Source organism: Dermacentor andersoni, chromosome 9, assembly GCF_023375885.2.
Source record: "Dermacentor andersoni chromosome 9, qqDerAnde1_hic_scaffold, whole genome shotgun sequence".
Classification (NCBI taxonomy): domain Eukaryota; kingdom Metazoa; phylum Arthropoda; class Arachnida; order Ixodida; family Ixodidae; genus Dermacentor; species Dermacentor andersoni.
In genome coordinates this window covers 65,493,440-65,505,439 of record NC_092822.1, presented here as the reverse complement: position 1 = coordinate 65,505,439, position 12,000 = coordinate 65,493,440, and the positions used below count along the sequence as shown (strand labels likewise).

The 12,000-nt window shown below is 41.4% G+C and overlaps 1 protein-coding gene across 2 annotated transcripts in view; it reads left to right on the top strand.

Moving 5' to 3' along the window:
- Positions 1-4,262, top strand: part of LOC126528586 (uncharacterized) — a 73,488-nt gene extending 69,226 nt beyond the window's left edge. For both annotated transcript variants that reach the window (XM_072284209.1, XM_072284210.1), the window contains one exon: positions 3,818-4,262. In XM_072284209.1, the coding sequence (XP_072140310.1) occupies positions 3,818-4,148 (331 nt within the window). In that variant the 3' untranslated portion in view covers positions 4,149-4,262. The remainder of the gene's footprint in view (positions 1-3,817) is intronic.
- Positions 4,263-12,000: the final 7,738 nt, after the last annotated feature.

Here is a 12,000-nt window from a genome sequence, read left to right as displayed (position 1 = left end):
CGCCTTTCCCAAATGCTCTTGGAAATGCGATGCGCCACTGTCGCATTCATGTAAACGAGGCTATAGTAATGTAAATGATACGGCACTTCCAGACCTACTTTAGTATCAAATTAAAATGTCTTGCTGCTAAGTGCAAGAAGTGTGTTTGGCACTGGTTTGACACCCTTGAAAATACGTGCCGGTACTTTTTTCATATATTTGCCTCCCTCATGAAGGAACACCAAATGCACACAACAGATGACTACATATGCAGAGATAATTACATCTGTTTTGTTTATGAGCAAATATAATGTACCGTGTAAGCGTTTCAAGTGTTTCCAGTTTAACAAATGTTCTGAGATTATCAGAAATCATTGTCAGGTCCCATCAACTTCGTCAAGTTGAGGAGAATCTTTGTTGTAGGAAGGTTCTGATTATGAAGAGCAGTAGACAGGCAACCTCATCAACATATCTAAGCAGCCACCATGTCTTGCAGCAATTGCACAAACATTTTAGCTATGAAACAATAGTAATACCCGTTACACAACAGCCAACTGCACATGCACATATATACAGGTACATAGATTACATGTATGCACCGGTGTCAAATAATGTCGATGATACCAAATCCAGCACTACCAGACCTACTTTAGCATCAAATTAAAGCATCTTAAAGGTGTGCGTTTGAATAGATAACGTCTAACCAACTAGCCGACCAATGCATCCTAATCTTAAACATGTTTCCCAAATCGTGCCTGCTAAGTGTTATTCTTTTATGTGCGAGAAGCAGGTTGGGGAGTTTCAACAACATTGAATGTATGTGCCAGCACTCCTTCATGAAGGTTTGCCACCCTTATGGAGGAACACAAGATGCACTCAACACACTTGATGTCTATGCGAACTGTGTACGCAGAGATAAATACATCATTTTTTTGCGCTTTGGTATATGCGATCCAATTCTCATGATCGTTTTCGACTTAACAAAGTGCTTGAATGAAAGGAAATAATTCTCAGGTCCCACCGGCTTCATTAAAAGAAAGTTTAACTAAGTTTCTGTGAAGGTTTTAATCATTAGCAGTAGTCTTGTTACTGCAAGACAAACAACCTTGTGAACATATCTTATTAGATCTTGCACTAATTGCCCCAACATACCAATGAGCACAGAAATATTCATCACTTAACCCAGTTCTCTGCATCTTCTGGATACTTTTTTTTACATGCACACTTTTGCTCCATTAGATGAAATGTTAACTGTTGTGCACATCATGTGCAGTTGACTCGCTCCTTGCTTCTATGTTCACTTGAAACATCATCACGTTACGCTTATGTTCCAAATCATCTTAGCCTGCACCTTATGTAAGGCGTCTAATGTTGCCTACCATTGCTCACTGCATTGTAGTGACTTCTTTTGTTTCTCCAAGCTTGAAAGGAAAATGCCTGTTTTTGGCTGCACAGAAATATATATTTTTTTATGTTGCCTGAAAGATTCATGTTTTCCTACAGGTGGCTGATTGGCAACATATATTTAGAATCTTTGACTACATTTCACACAAGAGGCAACAGCTGCGACATATTTGTGGTCTCACTTTAACCCAATCTTGACTCAACAAGGCAGACAAAATGGTCATCCTTGGTCATCTTATTTATGCCTAAGATGGCTGATGGCTCACATGTTGTTTAGAATAGTGTGTTGTCATTAAATATGAAAACTGCAGTGTTAGATTCCTCCTTCTTTATATGGTCTTTTTGTATTCTAGCATTAAAGCAGTGTTGATAACATATCTTTTAATGTGGGGCATTCTTGGTATGTTTAACCCAGTTTTCTGTAACAGCTCTCTGGTGACATACCTGGCCGTCTTCGTCTGCCGATCCTGAATATTGTGCAATATTAAAATGTAAGCCTATCCCAGGGGCCGCTGAGTATGTGGCAGTATGTATGTACCACTCTTTAATGAACCTCTGTGATGCCAACTTGGGCCATTGCTGCCACACACCTCTCTGGTAACCTAATAAACAGCAAACCGTGAGAAGTTTGCAGACAAGTTCTGCTAATTACTGGAGGCACATAAACCCGTTTTGGTGCAAAAGAGGGTGACATATTGAACATGGCCAAAGTTCCTTGAGTAATTTTACCACATTTTTCGAGATGCTTAGTCAAAGGGTGCAGGATCGAATCCCAGCCATAGTGGCCGCATCTCGATTGGGGCGAAATGCAAAAGTGGCCATGTGCTTTACATTGAGTGCACCTCAAAGAACCCCAGGTACTCAAAATTAAACCGTGGTCTCGCACTACGGTTGGCCTCATGATGATATCATGGTCTTGGTATATAAACCCCAGAATCTATATTTTTTTAATTTTACCAGGATAGGTTACTGGCTAAATTTGCAATAAAAAAGGTCACCGATTCGCTAAGGTTCCAAAAGGCAAAGTTATCCTTAACATGACTACAATGTAGCTAAATTTAATAACTTTTTTTCTAGAATATCTATGCTGGATGAGAAAGGGATGCCATAGGCAAATGTAGTATCAAGCTTAAGTGATACGTTACTGCTGCAATATGTTCAAACATCTAAACAAGAAAAGTATGCAAACTTAGAAAAGTGTAAGGTCTCCACTTTGAAAATACACTTCCAACTGCTGTCACATTGATGTCCCATTTATAAATGTATAATTGTGGCAAACCATGGATTGTAAAGAAATTTGATAATTTTGAGTTTAAGTTAGCATAATAGAGAGTTTTAGAATGGGGGCCCCAAACGTTTTGGGGCCCCAAAGAAATTGCGTCGAAGCCACTGCGCATGCGCAAGACGCAAAGTGCGTATGGGTTTTGCGTTGGGAACGCCATTTCACCTATTTAGCGGGAGCCGAAATAGCGTCCCCAAAAGCTTTCCGTCAACAAACATGGTGGCACCCATCGAAGCGACGGCTCTAACCTAGCAATAAACTGGGTTCGATTCGTGGTAACACGTGAAGTTCGCAAGCTTGGAGAAGTGACTGCGGTTACCGCTTTCACTCAACTAGCGTGTGTTATGAAGATTGATTCATTAGACGCCGCTGATTCCGAATTCAATTGTGGATTTTATGGCTCGTAGGCCTAACACGGCTAAGCTTGGCTGGGGAAGGCACGTAAAGATGGTTTGCTCAAAACTAAGCACAACTAATTTTTTGCTGCTTACAGAATAACCTCTAAATTGTAATTAAACGTGAATACACGCAATTCAAAATTACTATTCCTTTCATAAAATGGTATATTATTATTTCTAATAGCTTTTCTTTGACGCCGTAGTGGCGCTGTCAGTGCAAGACGCTATCCGCAAACGTGAAACCCTATTCTAAATCTCTTCACTCCTGCGTGCCCCAACGCTAACACCCGCAAAGCTCTTTGGGGCCCCAAACTATTGGGGCCCCTATTCTAAAACTCTCTAATGTAATAGTTCTGTATGCCCAAATTTATTTTATTTTCTTGCAGACAAAGCTTATTTGGATGATAGCTTGTCAAAAGAGCCATGTGCATAGAGTCATTATGCAGAGGTGTAGCTATTCAATTCCAAACAACATGTGAATGAATAAATTAACTGTGAGTGAATAGGATGACAGAGTATGTTAGCAATGCAAGAGATCGCAAGAATTATAGCAAGAATATCTTACCCTGTGTCTTTTTGCTATCTCTGCATATGGACATGCCCCACTTCGCCCAACAGCTTACTTTTGCATTGAAGACTCAGCACCCAACCAAACGTTTGATATTTGTTTGACTTGAGTGGCATTTCGAATTATCACAAGTTTTCAATGTTGTGCCTACTTAGCTGCAAGTTCTTACTCTCATCTTCGTCTCAGGTTTCCTGTGCGGCAGCAGCTGTCAAAGCACCTGCGCACCCATGATCGGAACGAGCCCTATGCATGTGACCAGTGCGATGCCACATTCGTCTTTGAGGCGGAGCTGATGAAGCATAAGAAGAGGCACAAGGAAGTTCGGCGTCACAAGTGCCCGGAGTGCAGCAAGGCCTTCCTCCGGAAGTGCCACCTGGCTGAGCACCAAAATATACACACGGGGGATCGTCCGTTCAGCTGCAAAATCTGCACAAAGAAGTTTGCGCGCCGGACCCACTTGGCTTTACACATGCGGAAGCATGGAGATAAAACTAACGTCCAGCCATCAGACTCCTAGGCTTCTCCTGCGCATATGTTCAGTCAAGATTTAAATCTCCACTGAAGCAGTTAGTGTCTACCAGATGTGGTCTGTGTAAACATCTCACCAAAGTAAAGGCATTGGTTACACTTTTTTCTGTCTTTTTGTAACATTAGCACAGTCTGCATGCGAGCTAATGATGTACATATTGTAATATGTCATCCCTCTACCTGAAGCACAGCAAACGCTACCTCTTTTGAAGGCTTGTTCATGCATAAGCAAGGCTTGGGGGGCTGGCTTGTTACTCCAAAATGGTGAGTATTGAAGCATGATAGGCTGATTGGTTCGAGCGGGAAGGTCGTCCCCATCTTTATTTCTTGCAGAGTTAGAATATACAGTTCTTGTCAGCAATAGCTGGGCCAACAATAGAAGCTAGTGGAGGTTTGTGGATGACACATACAATTATATTGGCATTAGCATTGCAACAGAATATATGTAGAAACTGTAAGGTTATATAACTGCCACATTTGCACAGAAGGATAAATGTATGCAGAAGCCGTGTTGGTAGAGTGCAATAAAAAATTGTCAAACATTTTTCATGCATCAACGCTGCTTTGTTTGGGCTTGTTTGTTCCGTTTGTTTACAGTCTTCTTCAAATCCTCACCGTTCCTCCTCACTTTTCACACTGAACTTTGGGAATGAGTAATTCCTACGGATAAGCTGACTTTTCTGCAAAGCCTTACCTTGACATATTTTTCAATGTCTATGCGCTGTAGTGTATACCCTTATTAAGCTGAATGATAAAGCAAACAAAGAGATCACTCAGTTGCACATCTGAAACTAACAAATAGAAAAAAGGCAGGAGCTCCAACTCAGTGACATGTAACTGAGTAGAGCATTGTGAGCATCACTCTGCTCTGGCAAGACGCGTCATACCCCTCGTATCATTACAGAGAACAACAGGAAATAGAAACCTTGAAGATAATTTTGGGTAACTTCGGATTGTTTATAATGCTGCATCTAAGAAGATGTAGTTAAACCTCGATATAGCAAAGTTGGTAAAATCGGCAATTTGCTTTGTTATATCGAAATTTGGTTGTATTGAAGTTAGACCTTTTATGCAAGTAAGGACAGTCGCCGATAGATTTTTCTTGCATGGAAAGGAGCCACAAGATTTTCCGAATTATCGGGTAATGGAGAAAGCAAATCTCAACGTAAGAACAATTCATTTTCGTAAATATGGGAGGCTGTGACGAATGATGCGGTTTTATGTCACATAACTCGACGATATCCTCACATCGGCGGTACGAATTAAGCGAAGCCAGCCACGCGTTTGTGTGCACTCCACCCCGTGCCTGATAGCGTCGCGCGCACTGGGACGATTCTATTAGTGAACGCTTCAGCTGCCTGTTGCTCGAACAGGTCACCGAAACTCGAGGTTACACAGGCTCCAGTACTATACACAGGCTCCAGTACTAAATGCGCGGGAAGAAAGCTTACCTGGTGCCACGCCCACTCTATTCACACGCGGCAGATTACCTCTAAAGCAGGGTACAAGGCTGCGTATGCACTCAGCCATGCTTACAGCTATGCGCAGCCACAGCCGAAATATGCACCAGAAATCGAGCCACGCGCAAGCATAACCTCCACTCCGCCACCCCTCTCCCTGCTTCGTGTGCGCTTGATCGCATTACTGCGAGCTCGCTTTCCTCCCCGTCTTTCCCTTTGCTTGTGCTTGAAGGCTGCACTCGTGAAGCCGCCATCTTTCTTGTCTCACTCTCACGCACTCTCACTCTCAAGCATACAGTGCGCAGGGAGCAATAGGATCTTATTGCACTTGGATTTTATACAGAACATGATGTGAATCCACTTCGACAGTCGCTCTCGTCGCGCGGCGTGTTATTTTAGAGGTGTATTTGCAAACAGCCGATTTAGTTAAATAATTTTACCGTCTCCGTCCGCGAAAGATTCAATTTATTATCTCTTTATTCCTTTCGGCGCAGTGAAATTTCGTTATATTGAAATATCGCATAGAAACATGCTTCATTATGTTAAGGTTCTAAATACGTGGTGTTCTATGGACAAGGAGTTATGAAAAGTTAAATACTTAGTTATATAGAGAATTTCATTACATTGGAGTATGTCATATCAAGGTTTAACTGCATATAGGCTTTGAAGGGCACTGAAAGACTTTCTGAACTGGATAAAAATTGCCGATCTGTAGATGAAGCTTCTGTGAGCAGGCGGGTCAAATGTTATTGCAGTGCGTGCGGCAAGGAATTTGCAATCACATTTCACAAACAATGTAAAACTGCTTGCTCTCTCCTTTGCAGTGTCGTCGTGCAACTACATCACAAGCAGCCGAGTTCGGCAAGAATTATTTGATCATTTCATTATCTCGAGAACTTTCTCAGTAATACTATAATTGTTAATTGTGGGTTGAATAAATGAAAAGATACACGTCTGCATTGTCAAAAAGACCAGAAAATGTATTTGGTCTTTGCACTCCTGGTCTACATACACTGTATGTGCATAGCTGCATCTGCTGAGCGCGAACCTCCGAGATCGCACTGCCATGAGGTGCCGCGATGAGCTTGCAAGACATTTCAACATCTGCATATGCTGATTGGTCTTTCTAACTGGTGCTCTGCCAGGCACCGTAGCGCTCACTCATCTTATGTCAGGCGAGCGCCGCACACACCTGAACTGAAAGTACGCTATAAACCACGAACATTGCCTGGAGGTACATTAGATGTATCAGTTGGAGATTCAAGAACTCCAATAGAGGTTGAGATTGCTCTAGTCTACATGAAAATAATGTTGATGGTACTGTCAAAAGTCCTCTTTTTTACATTGTAAGTATGTTATATAAACGTCTCTGCTGGATATTAGTTAGTTTTTGGATATTAATGAGGCTGAAATGCTCTTTGACTGAGTTACCAAGATTAAATTTTGTAGATTCACATTACTGTGTTGGAACAGTTTAGCATATTTTTCTTGACGGACCATAACTAGGGCATCTAATTTCAATAGCATTGCTGATAAACAACTCGCGAGACTGCCTGGCATATCAGAGCTTTTGCATATTGCTTGCTATGTTGAACATTATGTCCTCAGTAGGCACTATGTGGCAGGTGCAAGGGGGAGAACACCACACATCAAGATCAGATACTTAGCGTGAACGCATAAGTGTTCATGCATGCCTTCCATGTGGGCGTGCAGAGTCCCTGAACTGCAAGTACAGCTACGCCTGAACTGGAAGTACAGCATCGTAAAGGAAAACCAAAAAATTTTGGGTTGGGGCCTTGCTCCCTTGCCATCCCCATTGGGCAACTTCCAGCATAGTAATGGAGACAAAAGAGGAAACGAATCCACATATGAGTGTGATAAGTACCTCTAACTCCCCTCATACTTGAAGGATTCGAAAAATTTCTGTGGCAGGAGATTCATCAGGCGACGTCCTGTACCAGCGAGGCCATATTATGATTAGTTAGAAAAGTGTTTCAGGGCCCCTTTGCTTTTAGGAACGTTCACGTGATAGGAGACTTATGACATTGAGCCGTTTTTTTGCTAAGAAGATAGTCACTGTGCTGTTTTATAGACAACTGAAAGTCAAAGATGAAAACTAAAATGTGGACAACAAAAATGAACAAAAACTGAATTGCGCAAGGGGAGTTGGTAGGGAATATATCTGAGATGCTACTCGCCGTGGTTGCTCAGTGGCTATGGTGTTGGGCTGCTGAGCATGAGGTCGCGGGATTGAATTCAGGCCACGGCGGCCGCATTTCGATGGGGGCGAAATGCGACAACACCCGTGTACTTAGATTTAGGTGCACGTTAAAGAACCCCAGGCGGTCGAAATTTCCGGAGTCCTCCACTACGGCGTGCCTCATAATCAAAGTGGTTTTGGCACATAGAGCCCCATAATTTAATTTTTTTTTAATATGTGAGATGCTGTTTGTTAGAAATTCAATGTACCACACACCTTGTTTGCATTCACTTTTCTGCATTTAGTTTGTTTGCAGTGGCACAATCTATCTTGCACTGTTTACAGGGTTCCTTCATATGTGTTCTTAGCAGCTTAGGGACTAGTCGACCCTGGAGTACATCAGGAAGTGTTGGTATTCTAGCTGTCACAGTCAAAACAACTAAAAGCAGGCACTGAAATGAGAATTAAGCTGGACGCATGTTTTGGAAAGTTCAGTGAAACAGCAGCTGAGGTAGTGTGAGAAAGATTATGTGAGAGGGCAATTCTGTTAATGCGGTGTGCCGTAGCCATTTCACTTCAGATGTAGGGCATGCTGATTAATTATTCCAGTAAACATGTATGTACACAGCATGTTACATATGTGTGTATCTGGTGTGCTCTTACTCTAAAAATATCATACTAAACTTTTTGCATGTTGTACACTTCCTGTGGTATTTGTATGCTACGAATAGTTTGATCACTAACATTCTGATTTCGTTACTGTTTTTTTCCCCTGCATTTGTATGAGCATTTTGAGAATTCTGAATATGGCTGCGTGAAAACAATAGTTACAAGGTGCTTGTTTAAAAATATTTTTTTTGTCAGCCTAGTCGCTTAACTTTACCATTGGAGCTCTCTTTGAGTGATGTCTCTATATCAGACAACTGTGGCATTTGTTGCCGGGGCCATGACAGTTGTGTCACTTTTGAAATCGAAGCAGTAGTGATTATTACTGCTGGTCACTGCAGTTATCGTTGTCAACAGTTTATATTTAATCTCCAGGGCAGAACATACTCGAACTATCCCTGTCCTTAATGCATACGACGCCTCCATTGTTAGCCTGCAAATTTGTTATTGTCATCACACCACCAAGTTCTCTGTTGCCCTCGACTACATTTCCCTTCCCTTGGCACCCAGTCAATTCACTAGCTCTAATTCGCTCTCTTGATATCTAATACTGAAGCAGTTATTTATCCTACACCTTACAATTGAGGCATGCCGAAGTCCATGTCTTCCATTTAATCTCAACTAGAATGTCAGCTACACTCATTCCCTCTTTATTCTGTACTTCCATCTTAATCCTGTCTCTTAACTTTACACCTACTATTTTCCTTTCCACAGCTCATTGTGTGGTTCTCAGTTTTTTTCTCAAGCTTATTTGTTACTCTCCAATAGATTGGTACACAATCCATTTAGATTAGTATTGATAACATTGCTCTGAATATATACTTTTCAAGGATGACGGTAAGGCATTGTTTATGACTTGCAAATGCTTGTGTAGTTGGAACTCTAATCCATTTTTATTCATCTGGAAATATTTTTCTTTTAATTGGGGTTCCCTAGCTGTGACTAAATTTGTTCTAGATAAAGACACCTCTGCACAACTTCAAGTGGCTGACTACCAATCATAAAATCCTTTTTCCTTGCCAGGATATTAAACATTAATTTCGACCATTTTTGCAAGGTCATTCTTAAATTTACCTTCAGACCTTCATGGTTCAATTCCTTAATCATTCGTTGCAAGTTATTTACAACATTGCTTAAGAGGACGATATGTCATCTATGAACCACAGGTGCTGCAGCTAACTGCTGACTGATAGTGGTAGCTTACTGTAGGTAGTGCGATCGTTAATAAGGTCACACTCATGCGGCCTTGAGGTTACAAGAGTTCTGCAGCTGTGAAACGCCCACTGAGCATGCTGGTTTAGGCTCGATGGATAGATCACCCATGCGACAATACAATTGTGCGATAAAATCTTAATAGCTGTCGCCATATGAGAATGGCTTTCCTACACGTACAGAACACAGCAAGGATTTGTTGCAGTGCTCGTACTGCATGCTCATGTGATATGGGTCATATATTGACAAAAACGTATCTCTGACACATACAATAAAGTTATGCTTGACAGTGGTCTATGTGGCTGGTAAGACATTGGCAAATATATACATTTTTTTTAAAGCGATGTAGCTTTCTTTGGCTCTTTCCCCCCCCCACTTTGCGGCCTGTATTTCTTGCTGCTTATGGGAGGAGAGTCTACTTGGGCCACTATAGGTACGTGCTGGCTGCCTTGCCAATAAGACGACATGTGCGCAAAAAGACAATTCATTTGCCACTGGCTGCTCCCTGGCCTTAAGTCGCTGGGTGTGCGCTACTGGGCATATGCCTGAACAAAGAATTTTGGCATTGCATATGTGATATTAGTACATGCGCCCATTAATTTCGCGGCCTATCCCGTGTTCACAATTACTACAGTGCAAACAACTAACGAAGACGAAGGGAAGGCTCAAGACAACCGGACCGTGCTCTGGTCTGGTCATTTTGTGTCTCATCTTCGTCGTTTGCGCTGTAGTCATTATGACTCAGAACCAACTAGCCCATTTCACCGTTCGCCTATCCACTGTAATGGATGTGCCAAGGTGGCACAAGGGGTGTGCAGCCTTAAAAATATTGAATAAATGGTGCCTCATCTGCAAGAGATACTTCTGCGACGTGCACAGCTGCCATCGGTCAATACTACACCATTGCAATGAAGTAACAGCCAGGATACTAGCTAGAGGGATAGTGGGGGTTGCTACAGAGTTTCAACTGGGAAGGTACTCCGATTACAACAAAATATACTATGTCGTGGTCTCATTTTTCATTGTGCTTGGCAGTGATATTGCCACTTTGTGTGTCTGTTCATCTACCCGTAAGGTTTCGTGATTCACGGATGGAATAGAGGTGTGCAGGTCATACAAGAAAGCTATCGCTGACCTTGACAATCACCTTCAATGGTTTCTGCCACAATTTTTTTTAGCGATCTTGTGCAAGTAATGCAAAAAGACTAGCATATAATGCAAACAGAGCTAGGTGATAAAAAGCACAACTGTATTATTTTAGACAAAATTTTTTCATCGTTTAGGATTTCAAAAAATAAATAATGTGCTCTTTATCGATAAATTTCTTCTTTCGTTCGCAAAAGTAAGACTACTGGTAGCTGTGGTTCACATGTATATATTGCATTATCTGTGTTTGCACTGACCTCTTATTGACTTGATTGATTGACTGTTTGATTGAGTGATTCGGTCTAACGTTCCAAAGCTGCATATACGCATAGGCAGGTGCTGTAGTAATGGGCTCCAGAACATGCACCCAGTGCTCTGTATATATATTGATTTTTTACTTCCAGAGGAATCTAGCACAGGCAAATTGTTTTCTCCTGCCCTAGAGCAGCATGCAGGTCTAATGGAGTGGTGATAATGGGACATACTGTTTACGTTCACAATGACACCTGAATGCTACATGAAACACTGCACAGTCGGCAGTGATAGAATTTATATCTTATTTGCAGTGAAGGTGCTGCTGCTCTGCCTCATAAAATGATGGACAATCTAGTGCATTGCTGCAAAAAATTTGTGCCCAACATACATACATATATATATGCAGGAAAGAGACGGCGGACCTTTTGGAAGACGTATTTACTTAACGTTTTCGGCTGCTGGACCAGCCTTCGTCAGAGTACAGTGTACTGACAGTGTACAGTGTACGTCAGAGTACTGTACTCTAACAAAGGCTGGTCCACCAGCCGAAAACGTTAACTAAATACGGCTTCCAAAAGGTTCGTCGTCTCTTTCCTGCATATGTTACGTCCGGTCCTGCGTGCTGAACCCCCCCCTATATATATATATATATATATATATATATATATATATATATATATATATATATAAACGAGAAGAAGGGGGTTAACCGAGGGGCCCGATTTATTAATCATATCATGAGTGTCAGTGTTTGTTGGCTTCTCATGATATATATATATATATATATATATATATATATATATATATACAACAATAAAAACAACTTGCCGCAGGTGGGAACCGAACCCACAACCTTATATATATATATATATAAATATATATATATATATATATATATATAT